The sequence below is a fragment of the Alosa pseudoharengus genome, unplaced genomic scaffold (assembly GCF_046254945.1).
Source record: "Alosa pseudoharengus isolate Yale_2024_CS ecotype anadromous, Long Island Sound unplaced genomic scaffold, YU_APseudo_1.1 YU_APseudo_1.1_scf_11, whole genome shotgun sequence".
Classification (NCBI taxonomy): Eukaryota; Metazoa; Chordata; class Actinopteri; order Clupeiformes; family Clupeidae; genus Alosa; species Alosa pseudoharengus.
Window position 1 is genome coordinate 28,089,560 of NW_027468576.1, and position 16,616 is coordinate 28,106,175.

The 16,616-nt window shown below is 37.7% G+C and overlaps 2 protein-coding genes and 1 long non-coding RNA gene across 5 annotated transcripts; 1 reads left to right on the forward strand and 2 right to left on the reverse strand.

Moving 5' to 3' along the window:
• Positions 1–1,085: 1,085 nt before the first annotated feature.
• Positions 1,086–3,495, forward strand: LOC143116374 (uncharacterized). Its single transcript, XR_012985774.1, has 4 exons — positions 1,086–1,445; positions 2,076–2,143; positions 2,387–2,497; positions 2,628–3,495. It is a non-coding gene; the product is annotated as an uncharacterized LOC143116374 (long non-coding RNA).
• Positions 3,496–6,909: 3,414 nt separating this feature from the next.
• Positions 6,910–9,957, reverse strand: tax1bp3 (Tax1 (human T-cell leukemia virus type I) binding protein 3). Its single transcript, XM_076278671.1, has 4 exons — positions 9,730–9,957; positions 9,063–9,182; positions 8,695–8,772; positions 6,910–7,247 (listed from the first exon to the last, which is right to left on the reverse strand). Exons 1-4 carry the CDS (start codon positions 9,766–9,768, stop codon positions 7,113–7,115), a joined length of 372 nt encoding a protein of 123 aa, XP_076134786.1. The 5' UTR covers positions 9,769–9,957; the 3' UTR covers positions 6,910–7,112.
• A 521-nt stretch (positions 9,958–10,478) lies between these two features.
• hsh2d (hematopoietic SH2 domain containing) lies at positions 10,479–16,336 on the reverse strand. Of its 3 annotated transcripts, none has more exons than XM_076278672.1 (6): positions 16,197–16,336; positions 12,355–12,494; positions 12,143–12,232; positions 11,811–11,976; positions 11,434–11,718; positions 10,479–11,319 (listed from the first exon to the last, which is right to left on the reverse strand). In XM_076278672.1, the coding sequence occupies exons 1-6, from the start codon at positions 16,224–16,226 to the stop codon at positions 10,792–10,794; spliced, it is 1,239 nt and encodes a 412-aa protein (XP_076134787.1). In that variant the 5' UTR covers positions 16,227–16,336; the 3' UTR covers positions 10,479–10,791. The 3 variants fall into 3 exon arrangements, with proteins under 3 accessions (XP_076134787.1, XP_076134789.1, XP_076134788.1); XM_076278674.1 differs by lacking the exon at positions 16,197–16,336 and adding an exon at positions 15,792–16,180; XM_076278673.1 differs by lacking the exon at positions 16,197–16,336 and adding an exon at positions 15,785–16,180.
• Positions 16,337–16,616: the final 280 nt, after the last annotated feature.

Consider the following 16,616-nt stretch of genomic DNA (forward strand, 5'->3'; position numbering starts at 1 on the left):
AAAACAAAATATGCCACCTGAGATGATAAAGAAAGAATGTTGATCATGACAAAAAAGTATCTTTCCATCACAGCTCATTGCACAATTTAATAAAATGAGCACACAATTTAAGGTATGAGCCCACAGTTAAGCAAAATGAGTGCACTATTTAGTAAAGCAAGTACCCAATTTACTAAATTGAGTGCACAATCTAGTAAAATGAGAGCACAATTTAGTACAACAAGCACACAATTTAATAAAATGAGCACACACATATAGTAAAATGAGCACACTTTCTCTCAAAAAATATCTTGCAATGACACCTCTGGCGTCCCGTAGATTGATGATTAGTCAGTTAGTTAGTTTATGAAGGATTGTTCACATTTGGCATGGAAATCAAGGCTGTAGTCATGGAGTCAACATTGGGGGGGACCAAATGTGCATGATGGGGGAAATCAGTTCCTGGCATTCTATTATGTACAAAGTCATAAACACATGGAGTGATATGTGTATAGGCTATGTTTTCTTTTAAACAATAATGTCTAATAATACTGTTTTTCTCATTACAGTGTGCCATTCTATCTTAAGTCAGTGAGGGTTGAACAAATTACTACCAATTATAATAATATGAACATAAATCTGTGCATTGGTATAGAAAATAAGTCCAGATATTGTGGTCAAAAACTTGGCTGTGCAACATCTGCATGTGCTTTCTCCACTGTTGAGAGGTTAACAAATCCCCCAACTGACATAACACCAGAACTTTTCTCAGTTGACAAATGTGAGGAGTTTGCATCCTTTTTCAGTAGCAAAATTGAAAAAATAAGACTGAACATAACAACACACTTGCTAACAACTCTTGTTTTAGAAATGCCAGCTACTGAAAGAAGACCCATACACCAAATGTTAGAATTCAGCCCTATCAACTGTGAAACACTAATTAAAACGGTTCAAAATCTCAGTTCTGCTACCTCCCAACTGGATACCTTACCCAGTAGCTTTTTTAAATCTGTCTTGCATCTTATTACTGCAGATGTGCTTCAGATTATAAATACATCTTTACAAAGTGGCATTTTCCGGTATATAAATATATGCGCTACACTCTCAAAAATAGGGGTACGGTTGGGGTACATTTTTGTTCTTTTAGGTACAACTTTTGACCCTGTACCTTAAAGGGAACAAAATTGAGCCCCTAAAGTACTAATATGTACCGTTCCTGGATCATTAATGTACCTTTTCGCAAAGGGACCATATTTGTACCTAAGGGTACAAAAAGTACATGGCCTGTCACTCAAAAGTTGTTGGGGGAGGAGATTCGGGACGGGAGCAACCGTTATTTTCCCCCTCAACTTTGTTCATCTCACTCACCAAGAAATGGAGCAACTTTCAGTGAGGAGCTTGGTGTGAGAAAACACATGTGCAGGATGGAATAATCTTTGTGGAAGAGGAGGCAAAGCTATTCAGAGGTAAGGTGTAGTTGCAATTTATCAAAATTTGGTTTGTACATTGTAAATAGCCTACTGTTACAGTAATGGAGTCAGATTGTTGGCTTAAAGGCTAACATTAGCATTCGCTAGCAACTTAGCCTAGGTTAGCTATGAATTCAGATATTTTTAAATGGAGTTCAAACTCCTTCAATAATGCATGACTATCGTGATGAAATGATTTGTGTGTGTGTTTTATCTACTATTTCCCATGTCAATGTTAAGTTTTTGTGGAAGCCATTAAAGCCAACTTTCACTAGCAATCATTATCCTAACTAGCTTAGCCCATAGATATATGAGCATATCCTAGCACTGTTAGCCATACATACTTGCTAACTTCCCTGAAAGGCTGGTTTAATATCAACGGTAGTGCAGGTGAAAGAAGCCTGGTAAGTGCATACATGCAGTAAGCATGATCACTCTCAACACTGTCATTTTGTTTAGGTGAAAATTAATTAGTTGAGTTGCCTATGTTCACCAGAACATCCTGGTTGTCATTGCTTATCTAGTTAGAAGCTAGAGGGAGCAACTCAGAACCATTCTATAATGTTATAAAGTTACTCAGAGCTTGATAATGGTCTAAAGTAAATCTAACGTTAATCCTTCTCACAGATACCCACCAAGGCAGAACATGGCCACTTGGAAGTAAGCTTACCTTTCCTAAAGGATCTAATGGCTACGTAAGTTACCCAACTTGGTGTTTTTTTTGTAATGGTATTTTTCTTATTGATGTTAAATACATATAGAAAAGTATTGCATAATAAATTATGCAAATTATAATAATACAGACAACTTTTAGATTTTTTTTTTGTCCAATAGCAATTTATATATTGGTTAAGATTATCTTTGTGCTATTTCATTGTTGTGTCATTTTGTTTAATTATATTATTCTATTGCATGGCATTTGTCTCTCAAACACATAGTGGAGCAGGCAGCTTTTGTTCATGAAGATACGGTGAAAAGGAGTAAGGAGAAGTTTGGGAGAGTCAGCCTCTCCATGGAACTTGTAATGACTCAACGCTGATCTATGCCAGGTGAGCAGATTCATATAGTTACATACATGTATTAGACAAGGTATTTTACACAATCTGTCTGAGGCTATTTATTTGTGTGGTTGAAAAAAATCTTATTCTGAGGTTTGTGTTTGCATTTTGCTTCAAACAGATGTAAAACCCCTGCTGTCATTGGTGAGGCTACCACTGCTATTGAAAATATGTGAACGTCCTGTAGATCAAGTAAGGTTCCAGTCTAAGTCAAAGTGGATATATGCAGAGGAACAGAAGTTGAAGAGGGGGAAAACAGCAGCCTCTACTGCTGTTGACCTTTACTTAGCACACTCTCCTGAAGAATATGTTGGATTTCTGCCAGTTTTTGAAATTGAACTTTGGTGCCTTTTGAGACTCTTGCCTTTTTAGTGGCTCGCCTCATGATTGGAAGGATTGGAGTGTATTTTCTGATTGATTGATTTATTGGTGAGGTAATGAACATTGTAACAATATATTGTAAATTTTTACAGGCTTGCTAATATTTCCCAAAGGCTTGCACATTGTTTTCTGAGATACTACTCTAAAATGTCGCTATATGACTCATTACATCACACATATCGTTCACTCAATTCTATGGTGTATGCACTGTGAATGAGATCTAAGATCATAGCTACTAAGTTACTGCAAGGACTTTGTTAATTTTGCAACGTGTAATGGTTATGGCAAGCAGATACTGTATTTTCATCACTGTCACATACACGAGTATTAACATGAACTTGAAAGCATACAAGGTTTGTTGGAGTAATTACTAGCTCAAATATTGGTATTTTATAGATCATATAAAGGTGTTATTAGTGCTATCGTGCAAATTAATATATTTTTTTCCTTCTGCGTATAAACACAATGTGGCTATTCAGGCAAAATATTGTAAACCAAAGTGTTTTATTATTTACACTTACATTAAGAGTCATAACATGTTTTACGTGAATATGTATATTGATATGGATATAAGATATTTTGATGTTTTGATATGAATGTGTTTTTAATATGAACCTGTTAACATTTATTGTAACTGTATTCATGTGAAGTATTGTGTGTAATATCCCCCCAGAATAAACACTTAAATGTACTTTTTGGTTGTGCATATATTTTAGTTATACCACCTTAAATTTTCACTGGGGTTGTACCCTTGAAGTACAGAATAGTACCTTTTAAGGGTACTATGTGATAATGATATATACAGGTACATTTTAGTCATTGCAGGTACACAAGTGTACCTTGATGGGTACAGATGGCTAGGGTACACAAATGTACCTGCATTCATAGGTACAGTATTGTACTTCAAAAGGGTACTGCCCCAGCGACAAGCATTTGTACCGACTTAGGTACACACTGGTACTTCCATTTCTTAGAGTGTATATAAATAAATCTGCCTTGCCTTGCCTTCTGTGGCTGTATTACCATGGTTCCATGTGATCATGTAAACTAATGCATTCAGAGCTTACAAAGAGGGGGGGTATTAGAGTATTGATATAAGGGCATTTTGAGCATTTCTGAATATTTGGGGGGACATGTCCTCCTCAAAGTATATTATGATACAGCCTTATGGAAATCCATTGACAGAATTTGTTAAAATGCTGAAGAAATGTGCATGCTGTGTAGATTTTAAAGATTTTAAGCTCGTGCCAACAACAGCATACTGCTGATAGGCACAGTATGAAGGAATCTACAAAACAATAGTACAGAAATCATAAGAACACATGTGCACACTGCAGTGTAAAATACACTATTTGAACTGAATGCAAAACCTGGGCTGGGGACACACAAAACAGGAAATAAAAGCAAAGAAATGGTGTGAAACTCCCTTATAATGCTAATACAAAACTACAAAATGGGTCTCATTTAAGGAAACATAGCACAATAATCTGCAACTGAATTGATATTTTACAGTAGCCTACATGGAGAAACACGGCAATAACAGCAGATTGCATCACTATGGAAACAAAATTACTCTGCCAATGTGTGGGAGGTGTAAACCATGATCCACATTTAGACATTATAATGATGTACTTGCACTATAGCAAAATGCATAGTGCACGTGTGCATTTGTAGTTTACACAAATTATGAAATTACTACTCATGTGATGACGTATTTACAATATATGTTTTATGCTGTAAGTCAATCCAGTCCCTAGTACTGGGAAATATTGCTTAAACGCAATACCGACTTTCCTTCTGCTGCAAACATGAAACAAGCTGATAAAGTTTGCTGCATTATACACCTTCAAATGAAACACAGGTATTTTCCCAAAGATGTGCTGTGGTTACTGTATACAAAACATAATTATTTTTTATTTGTTGTTTCTAAAACTGTTTTGCATGCAAATTCAAGACAATAAACATACACTGTCAGGTTTTGTTCCAACCTTTTTCCAAAAATATAATATTTTTTCTTCTTGAAAATAGTCGTGAGTGATCATGTACACCTGCCTCTTTGCTTAAGCAAGTGGAATGAGGCATGGTTCCCTTAGGCAGCCAAACAATGCATCAGAGAAGACATTAGATGTGGCTCCTTTATTAATTTCACTGACAAGAGCCCAGTTACGATCTAATACTAAATCAGTAGTTAGATGCACCTATGAACATGTCAATCTATATGCTCCACTATGTAAGCAACACCCCATGTTGAAAGCTGTAATGATGGGTCTTGCCAAGCATCAGCCTCAATTATCGTATGAGGTCATGGACTATGTTAAGTAGCCTGCGTTAGCATACTCATGACAATACATCCCACCACTATCCCACAAGATGGTGTAGTACGAGGTGTTACTGAATGGATGAAGATTGCAATAGCCAGTCTCCTGACGCTATATGTGTATACCAGTTTGAGTACACAGACTGAGCAGGCTTGTGTAGCGCAGGATAATTGCTATTTACTATAGTTAAGATGAGAAGGTTGTACACACATATGAAGTTGAAAGGAAACCATTTGTTTTTTTGTTGTCTGGCAACATTAGGGGATGAAAGAAGATATTCTCCTCATATCAAAATAACTGTACATGGTGAAAGGTCACCCAATGGATTCCATGCTTTGAAATGTCACCTGATTACTTTCAAGCTGATGTGATGATACAGGAAGGCTTTTTAGAGCCTTAACAGTGAATGGGGATAAAAAAAACATACAGACATGGCTAGGAGAATGTGGCCTACATCTGTATTAGGCAAAGAGCAACAACTGGATAATTTCTTTTCAATGGAACCTATGTTTGCAGTTCACTCAAACAGCATTCTGAAGATTGTTCAAATAAATGCACAAAAATGAGACACCATTTAACTAAATCATTTTATATAGTCCATATATAAAAATATACAATCAAATGTCAAAATCGGAATATCAAAACTGTTGATTTTACCAGTAAAAGATTGCAGCAAGTTCAGGTAAATCAGTTAAAGAAAGGACACTTACAAAAGAGAGCCAGTGTATAGTGATTGAAATAAAGATAGTCAATGAAGTAAGACAGTGTGGCCAGCTCCCAATTGAAACATTAAAAGTAAAACAAACTCAAAACAAGAATTATATGGACATAAAGAAACATCTTCAGAAGGGTATGATCAACATTGTATATTATTACAGTTCTGGAATTTCATGGACAGTACTTGCATTAAATGCATAGATGCATTACAAGGTAGAGGGAAAGTTTACCCCAAAACCAAAGTGACTGTGAAACAATCATGTAGTGGCCTAAATAAAAGATAACATGAACCAATTTCATGCACTTAGTATGAAAAAAAATAGCACTTAGATACATGACAAACACAAACTGGGTGTATAAAAGGTTGAGTGAGATGAGTGTGTGGGTCAACTATATAATCATGAATTCCATAATGTAGAAGAGAATGTGTAACTGTTCATTTGATATACAAAGTTGTTGCGGAGCCAGTCATATCAGCCACGTAACGCACACTGAACACAAAGTGTACGACTATACATTTATGAAAAATGGCACATAGAGGAATGTTGTGTTTGTGTTTAAACTACAGGTATGATTTTAGGGCTATCAAATCCTTCCTGGCTGAAAAGTGTCTGCTGTTAGATTACAATATAATTTTTTCATTTTGTCATTTGATTTCTCCCCTTAAGTGTATACACACACAAAAGAGCAGAGGAAATAACAGGCCTGTGAAAATTATATCTCTTGGTATTTTGTGAGTTTGGTTTGAGCAAAGTTAAAGAAACAGTCAACACTGTTGTCCTATTGTTTTTATAACATGACACTTAGAAAAAAAGTTCTTTAATTAGTGTTACTGATTATATATATATATAAAAAAATGACATAAAAATCAAAACGAAACAAAAAACGAAAAATATTAGAATGTGTAAGTAATCATGCACACAAAAAAAGTAATCACGCACACAAAAATAACGGTCAGAGAGAGGCCACTTGTACAGTAGGCTCTAATACCTTGTCAGAATGGCTTTGAACTTTGGCAGATAATGCAGAGCTAGTTGTTCCCCGCAGATGTGATTTCACTCATGCATGTGATTCCTTTCCTAAAACTCAGATAATTTCTAGCCTCTGCATCCCATTCAGATCCAATTACAGCTGGCCACATAATTGTTTGATTGAAATCCCCTTGAATGAGAGTGTGTTTGTCATCATTATTACATCATAGCGTTTCTGACAGCATTTTCCAGCCCCTTCCTGGTCACCAACAGCCGCACCACGTCTTCATTCTTCTTGGTAAGTTTTTTGCGAGCTTGGTCATGAGTCACCACTGTCATGTCCCAACCATTAACCTGTTGTAAGGTAGACATTGAATCCTTACCGCCAACAAATTAATTGTTTTATAACATGAAACAAATATGAGTAGCCTTATATATTGGGGCTTCTTCACATTACAGTGGGTTTCATTTATATATTGTGTGTGTGTGTGTGTGTGTGTGTGTTAGGGATGCACGATATATCGTATACGTAAGGTCCGTCTGGCTACACTGAGCTACTTGAGCTTGGTTGGCTATACTTTTTCCTCAATATAATGTCAGCGGTGTGAATGTCACCACTCTAACAAAATCTGTGGATATGCGTTCATTTGGGAATCTGTGCATCTCAAAATCCTCTCGTGAATGATCCGCCATTTAACCTTACCAGAGCGGAGCTCAGCCCTATCTAGAGTTGTCTTGTGCTGATGTGTTTGCACTTTACCGCGCTGGTCGGGGAAACAAATAAACAAACTCGTTAGTAGGACGAGTACATAAGTAGGCCTAGTTCTAAGTTGTGTTTTAGTATTATATTTGCATTACTTTAGCTTGGGTTTTGTATTATTACCTAGAAATATGCTAACCATTCCTGCTTCAGTTCCAGACAGGTCATCATAATAAGTTATTAAAACCTTCGGGGCTAACCCCTTTCATTTCTGCTGCAGCAGGTTGTGCGCAACAGAGTAGACGGACATAAGATACAGTCTGAGGAGTTGCAGCTTTATTCAGTTACCTGCAGTTCAAACTCACAATTTCTGATTTGGTCGCTATACTGTAGCTTATTCCCAGCTGAGCCGTTTATGAGTGTTTAGTCCTAAATGAAAACGATTCATACTCTCTAGCCACTCACTCGCAATTCACTGACGTCAGGTTCACTTAAAGGAGCCACACATACTGTAGGGCTAGGCTACTGTTATGTTGACTGTTGTACTATTGAGGACTATTATGAGTTCTGTCCATCATTTGGTGGTAGGTAAAATTACTGCAATAAAATTATGCTTATTAAATGCTTTCCCCAAATCACTTTTCACAATTTTTTTTCAAGAGTAATATTATCGGTTATCGTATCGGTATCGGCCACAACAAACCAATAAATATCGGTTATCGTTATCGGCCCTAAAATTCCATATCGGTGCATCTCTAGTGTGTGTGTGTGTGTGTGTGTGTGTGTGTATGTGTGTTTGTGTGTGTGTGTGTGTGTGTGTGTGGGAGGATGGGGGTTTGACTACATGGCGCAAGACTTATTAGAAGTGTGGCCATGAAAGCTGGTATATAGCAACACCTGGTGGGCAAACTGTAGGCTACTTTAAACAATGAATGCATACAGTAATAACATGCCATACAGGTAACCAACCACTGCAACAGCATCAAAGTAATCAATGACGTCCCCAGGATAGAAGAGCGTCAATGTGTCTTTTTGGGACTGTAGCTTGTAGCATGGCAAGAGCTTGTTTAATGAAAATATGCAAACTTAAAGCTTTCCAACCTGCATTACTTTGTCTCCCATCTTCAGACCTGCCACTTCTGCTGGTCCTCCTGGTGTTACTCTTGTCACATAGATACCCTGATAAAAGACAACGTAATAATCATGAGACTATACCATTATTATATTAGGCCTACATGAATTTCATTATTCACTACCTATGATCTGCGGTGCCTTTAAGAGGACTCAATTCTCCTCGCTGTACTTCAGTGATTCATCGATTAGTTATCACTGGGTGGAGTCAACTCTCTTACAAAGACACGACGAATGTAGGCAAGATGTAGCTTACTAGTGCATCTTTGCTACTAGCCCATCTGCTGAAAAAAATATCATCAGACCACCACAGGAATGTCACTCAGAACATATCTTACCTTATCGCTCTTGTCCTCAGAAAAGGGATTTTGTCCTGGATCTTGATCTATTCCTCCTCCAATACTGAAGCCCAAAATCAAGTTGTCACCCTGTCGTAGTTTGACTATTTCGATTCGTTGCTGGAAATGAACAATACACCAAATTAAGTTAAATAATAGAACTGGAAGCTAACTACAACACAATGAGCATGCTAAATTCAATTAACTTGTTAGATAAAGCGCGACGCTGTGAATGAAAGCGTAAAAAAACGGCAATAAAGAAACGCATCTCCACCACACCTACTTTTAAGGCTAGTGGTAATAAGGAAAGGGAAAAGTTAACCGGTGGTGGGTACCTCGATACGTTTTATGCAATAGTCCGTAAATTCATCAAAAAATACTTCAACACTAAGTTAATACTTAGGTTCGTCCTAGGCCTTTGAAGAACTAATGTTGCTGACTGGTCAAATAAATAGTTAGCGACAAGCTAGCGTGCTTAAGTTAACAAGTAATTGAGCCGCTTTTCACCTATTTTCCCAAGTTATTAACAAGGTACACACACTTTAACGTTAATCTAATGTCAGAAGTCACAACTTGTTCTTGAAGCTCACGAGCAAATTAAACGGTAAATAATATAAACGTTAACGTCACTATGAATTGTGTCCGTAAAAATGCTAACATAGCTTACCACAACAGCAGTAACCGGCTGGCCAGGCACGAAAGACATTGTTAAGTTAGCTTGTTCACGTTGACTGAAGTTCCCAGGTGAATAAGAATTACACAAATGGCAAATAAAAACAATTTTAGTAGATTCTCTCTGATGATGCAGTTAGTCGCATGCCTTTGCAACAACAGCTACGAGCAACACTAATTTCCAGTCATAGCCAGCAAGATAAGCTAGCTCATTCTCTGACTTGCTATGACATGCTGATGATGTCATACATACTCTAGTCATTTTCTTTATTTGAGCAGCCAAGTTTAGAGCTATTCATGTTGTTTAGTGTTAACTTTAACGGTTTGCTGCATTGCCTCATGACATGGGGTGGCTTGCTTTAGGCAGGTATACATTTGTTATAAAAAGTAGCCTAAATAAAAATTAGATATAGCCTTTATGTCAAGATATACTTTACATTAGCATGAAGTGAAAATAAATAGGCTTAGTTGTTTCAAACAGTTTTCCAAGACTGATTGGCTCATTGTTGCCACAATATACACCAATTTAATTAAATATTCACACACACACACACACACCTTTTTAGTCCGACAGACATGTGAAAAGCTCACCACTAGGTGGTAATATAAGCCTTTCAAACTAAATTGTGTAACATGCAACTGTCCTTTTAGTTTAGTCTACTTGAAGCAGAAGGCAATGAAGACTAATAGCCTTATAATAGCTTATATAAAAGTGAGGGAAGAAGCATGAGAAGAGGAACTGGAAAGTTTTGTAGTTCCTTTATGTAAAACAGACAATAAATCACTTCAGTTGTCACAGCTTAATTCTACTATTTCTATAGCAATGACAGTAAGAAATTGTTACTTACTGACTGACATATTAGTTACAGATAATAAAGACAATATATAAATACCACAATTAAAAAATAATATGCTTCACCATACAGAAAACATAACTGTACATTCAAGAGGGGCACGAAAAGAGATTTATATCTGAGATAGGACTACTCTGACCACTGACTGATCACAGAATGGTTCAATCAGATATATAGGCTATTTACATCAGTAGGTTCCCCCATTAATATCCTGGGGCAAAAGGTGGTGGTGGTAGGTACTCTAATGGCAGTGATTGCTCCGATTTCGATACACCACCAGAGGAGAGGCTCGGAGGAGATGTGGGCTTAATGTCAGAGGACTCGGCTGGAAGCTCTTCATATTCATTTTCAGAAGCCGTCTTGTTTCCATCTTTGCTTCCTAAACCTGGGAGGGGTAGTCTTTGCACATCTACGTCATTGATCTCAGCATATGTATGTTCTTCCGAGGCCCCTCTCATCTTCTGAAACTTCTTTCTTAACTGTGTAAGGTTGCTAACAGATTTTGCCTCTTGTGCTTTAGGTTGGTGCAGATCCACACTTGTACCAGGCTGAGTCAGTGGCCCTTCGTTACATGCTGCCCTGGAGTCGCCTAGTCCATTGATTATGGTGCATGGCTGCTCCATTTTGGGATCCAAGGAGTCCCGCGCAGGTAGCTCTGGTGGGTGGTCCACTTGTATGTTGTTGACACAATGTCTTTTCCTGGGTAATGGCACAGGCTTTGCATCTTGAACCTGAATGTGAAATGAAATGACACAACAAACAACAATGACAAATATTTCTCCAATACAGTCACCAGTCCACTGAATGGAAAAAGACATACATCGGTGGAAGAGAAATGTCCATACCACAATCTGGGCACTTAGTGCCCCCAGTTCAGCCTCAAGACAGGGGTAAAGTCGAGGGGGGCCACATGAGACAGGGACAGGAGATGCATTTGTACTCTGATTTGGGGTGTCATTGTTAGTTGTGGTTGACCGGTAAGGTAGCGCTGGTGGAATGTCCTCAGCTGCGGATAGTGAAACATTACTGTTCCACTGAGGGGGGCTTGGTGACATTGCACCGGGGCCATGTGTCGGATGACGATTCTTGGCAAAGAGAAGCTCTGCATAATCAACCTTGTCCTTTGATGCCTGTAAAAAAAAAGGGAATCAATATTTTTGTCAGAACCAGTCCAGCGAGTGAGAGTAGAAATATGGCATTTTCACACATACTATAGGCCTACCTGACCACAAGCAACTGTAATTAATTCATTGAAAGGAAGAATAGGAACCCTGCGATAATAAGCAACTAGATCCTGTAGAGACTTGTGGCGAACGCTCTCTCCCACAATCATGTAGTGATTTTCTGGCAGAACATCGATCATAAAGTGCCTGCAACGGTCATGAGCTCTGCAAGTGAAAATTAGAGTACTAAAAAACTGATGTGCAACCAACATATATTTACATAGCCATTTACCTTACATAGAATACAATACTTAGCACAGTAGAATATGAAAAAATCAGTGGTGGCATATTAGTGTAACACACAACAGGCAGACTAAAGGTGCTCACTTACTGATATGACAGAGTGTATCCAATTCTGCTCTCACTGACTCTGATTAGAAAGTATCCTGGTGGTTTGGGAGACAGAAGATCCTCTGCAGCCCTTTGACATAATTCATCCACAGCTTAATAGTAATTATATTGTAGGCTATATAATTTAAATTATTTTGTATCCGTCATAGAGAAAATGATTTAATAATAATAAAAAACATTAAAAGGCTTTACTTTCTGGTTATAATGCCATGGAACCAGTCTGGAATGATTCCATTCTTCAGAATATAACCCAGCTGATACCCAGAAAACCAAGCGACAGCTGCTTCATGTTTCTCTGGTGATGCTCCATCCATAGTCCAAAGACCTGGTAACTGCACATTTTTGATTATTAAACTACTATCTCCTCTAATTGTAGCCTAAATTATGCAGAAACCAGAGCCAGGTAGAGTTGCGACAACTCCATTGACGCTAATGTTCCATTTTTTTCCAACAATGGCAGCTAATGGAAGCCTCAAATAGTTCCCGGAAGTTAACAATTAATAATAGCAGCAGTGCAGTTACAGCAGTATAGACTGTTTGTAGCCAACATTTCAGACTCAGATTTACATTCCTTTGCCTCATCCGAATAATAATAATAATAATAATAATAACAGTAATAGTAGTAAAGTAATAGTAGGCTAATAGCCTAATTATAATAATAAACGATTTATGTATCGACTATGACTTTCTGTTGCTCAGTCTTTATCAGTTCCTCATCAAATAAATTAAAAGAGGCTAAAAGCCCAATAAATGTGCCACACGTAATAGCCGAATAGCCTATAAGATACCCCTTGCCAAAACCATTTCAATTAGGCAGCACTACACCACCACCACGAACAGGCTGTCATTACGTTTTTGCGTTTAGTAGGCCTACAACTTTTATGACGTGACGTTTCTTGGGCATGTAGCTTCACCATCACGTCAAGTTGTAGGCCATGCTCATCTAGGCTATGGATTTAAGTGGCTTAAAGGCAGCAAAACTGGGATATAGTGCAACTGCTTCCCCAAAACAATTCCTCCATAACTGTGTATTTAATCGTTTGATATGTAACTTTCAGTGGACTAAACAAAAGGTAAAGATTTTGTTATCACAAGGCTAGCTGGTTCGTTATATGGCGAAGCATATAGCCAACTTTGTTTGCAGCAGGGAAGTTGAGTTTGTTGTTAACATTTTTGGTAACTATCGGGAATGTAACCCCAACATATAGATAAGAACCACGTAGTATGGCTTTGCCCACAAACTCTGGTACCAAGAGGAGAGCCTGCTAATGTAAGGAAGAATTCCTCACACCATCAGTATCTGACTCTGCAGCCCAAAAGCTGTGTCTTTTATTGTACAGATGCACACAGAAAATAGGAAGCAAGACATAGCGACTTCATTGTGACATTCTTATTAGTCCAGGCAAAGTAACCCATTTTGGAGCCAAAAATAGAACTAATTGTAAAATATTTTTTTTCAGCATAGATCATTTCTATTAGGTGTCCAGAACAACATACTAAAAGTCCTAAGAAATCCTAGTTGAGGAAATATGTTTAATTCTCATCAATCCAAGATGTGTGCCAGGATAAGGCCAGACAACAATACACCCCTATGGGACTATTTTCTCCCTTTACGTCTATCAAAAAAAAAAAACTTTACACAATGAAAGTATCCATGAAAAGTAATTTTTTTTGTATTACAAGTTTCTTTGAAAATGAATTTGAATATGCATATGAGCTGTACACTAATCAAATATAGGCCCCCATAGGCTTATTTTTTTCCTTTACTCCTACCACAATAAAACTTTACACAATGAAAGTCTACATGAAAAGTAAAACATTTTGTATTAGAAGTTTGTTTGAAAATTAATTTGAATATGCAAATGAGCAGCATACTAATCGCATATGCCCAAAATACACCCTAATGGGCTTATTTTTTCCTTTACTCCTATCACAATCAATCATCGCAGTGAAAATATACATGGAAGGTAACATTTTTTTTTTACAATGGGTACAATGAGACATGCCCCACCCTCCTCATTAGTATGCTGTCCATGCATAATACATTGGGTATTGGTAAATTGTGTATATGGCTAATACCTTTTTGGGCTGTCGTGTCATGAGGAGGGTGACAAATGTCAAAATCCATGTTAGTTCACATCTTGAGGGTATATGCTTTCAGACAATATATGGTTTAGGTGGTTTAATTCGTTTTCTCTTCATGGTACAACCCAAAATGTATCAGAACACACTTAATTTACCAATACCCCATGTGTTATGCATGGGCAGCATACTAATGAGGAGGATGGGACATGTTTCATGTCATGTTAGATCACATCCTGAGGGTATAAGCTTTCAGAAAATATATGGTTTATATGGTTGAAACAGTTTTTCCTAAATGGCACAGACCCAAAGGTATGAGCCATATACCCAATTTACTCATATCCTATGTATTATGAATGGGCAGCAAAGTAAAGGGGAGGGTGAGAAAGGTCAAAACCTATGTTAGATCACATCCTGAGGGTCTAACCTTCCAGAAAATATATGGTTTATATAGTTAAATCAGTTTTTGTGGTAAGAGTAAAGGAAAAATTAAGCCTATTTGGGTGTATTTTGGGCATATTTGATTAGTGTATAGCTCATTTGCATATTCAAATTCATTTTCAAAAAAACTTGTAATACAAAAAAAAAATACTTTTCATGGGTACTTTCATTGTGTAAAGTTTAATTTTGATAGGAGTAAAGGAAAAAAATAGCCCCATTGATGGTGTAGGCCTATTGTTGCCTGGTCTAATTGGCACACATCTTGGATTGATGAGAATTTAACATATTTCCTCAACTAGGATTTCTTAGGACTTTTAGTATGTTGTTCTGGACACCTCATAGAAATGATCTAAGCTGCAAAAAATTATTTTACAATTAGTCTGTCGTAAAACGCTACTTTGCCTGGACTATATCTCACCCACACACAGAGACAGGGTGTGTTAAGGTAGTTCGCTCATTATCTCAGATCAGTGAAGAACTACCAGAGAAAACGTTGGGGAGAAAACTCAAACAAGTTAATGTTAGACTTAGACTAGTTTCTAGTTGCAAAATTATAATCTCCATGCGCTTTTGTAGGCTACGCAGTCTCAAAAACACTGTTTACAGCTCTTGAGTTTTACATAAGTAAGCCAGCCTACTGTGTCATTTTGCAGCCTGTCGTGTTGTATTTGATAAAGCCAAGTTAATTGTTAACCAATACAATTACAGCTGTAATAAAACATACAAACAATGACTACACAAACTTCCTTGCGGGCAGAGGAGGAAAGCTTCTGAAAGCTAATGCAAATAAGCCATAGCAGTGCGTACCTATATGCATTTGAATTTTTGTAAATAAATCGGCAGAAACAGGCAGATAGGCTATACAAGGAAATATTTGCACGATGTAAAAGTACGCTAGCGCTTAAAATTGAGCAGTATCCCGATATTATCTAAGATCAATATAATGTTGGCCTAGGCTACTAAGGTAATGTATTCTACCAACATTTTAAAAAGTAGTAGCAGAGTAAATGAAAAACACGACCTTTGCGTCAGGTGTGATTTCATAGATAAGCTAACCTAGGCTACTTTACACAGGTAGGCTAAACATTTAGGGACGCACCTGTTACCTGAGGCCGCTCTGTGCTGCGATGTCCTCTAGCAGGAACTTAGGTCCGTCTTATTGGCACAGGGGCGGGGAGTGAGTTGATAAACAGCTTTCAACACGGTGACGCTCAGGAGCTAACTACACTTCCCTTTATAAAGATTAAAGTGCATTTGTCACGTTCATTTTTGAGTCTAAGATAGCTAGCTATAGCCCACCTGACAATGAAATACAGTCACGAGGCCTAAGCAGTTCACATTCCTTTAAATTAGACACTCAGGTAGGCTACTGTATGTCTGCAGGTGCCACGAGGTAGCAACACCAAAGTCCCCAAGTCTGTTTCTAGACTTTCGTTTTCTCTGAAGCTGGTTGCACCCGTTTTGATTTGCCACATGGGAGCTAGGCTAGAGGAGGTAATCTATCTACTTACCTTTGACATTGACGTTATAGGCCACAACATTCCAAACCTAACATTCCGGTGGACAATGTCCAGCCCTGATAGCACAGGGGCGTTGAATCCACGTTGAATCAACCTCCGCCGCTTCAAACAAACGTGGATTCAACGCCCCTTTGCTATCTGGGAGTGGATGTAGGCTAGCTAGCCTACTTTAATTTTTTTTAATCACAAAACATAAGATTGCCTGACAGTGGCAGCATTAATTGGCTTTTCTCTGAAGTACAAAACTGCACTGCTGACACATTCATATGTGTGATACATTCATATGAACATTTCCTTGTTTGGGGTATAGAGTCCATTTAAGTGAGGATGATTAAGAATAGACCTAGGCTACAAGGTACATTAATATGGCATGTCACCCAACCATGTAGCCTCTATGTACAGATTTCAGAT

Excerpts from the sequence above, each read along its gene's own strand:
- tax1bp3 (XM_076278671.1), bottom strand. The coding sequence starts at position 9,768 with ATGTCTTTCGTGCCTGGCCAGCCGGTTACTGCTGTTGTG. Across the intron at positions 9,183-9,729 it reads AGCCGGTTACTGCTGTTGTG|CAACGAATCGAAATAGTCAA; the intron begins GTAAGCTATGTT and ends GTTCATTTCCAG. Across the intron at positions 7,248-8,694 it reads TGGGAGACAAAGTAATGCAG|GTTAATGGTTGGGACATGAC; the intron begins GTTGGAAAGCTT and ends ACCTTACAACAG.
- hsh2d (XM_076278672.1), bottom strand. The coding sequence starts at position 16,226 with ATGTTGTGGCCTATAACGTCAATGTCAAAG. Across the intron at positions 12,233-12,354 it reads CATGGCATTATAACCAGAAA|GGCTGCAGAGGATCTTCTGT; the intron begins GTAAAGCCTTTT and ends ATTATGTCAAAG. Across the intron at positions 11,320-11,433 it reads CACTAAGTGCCCAGATTGTG|GTTCAAGATGCAAAGCCTGT; the intron begins GTATGGACATTT and ends TTTCACATTCAG.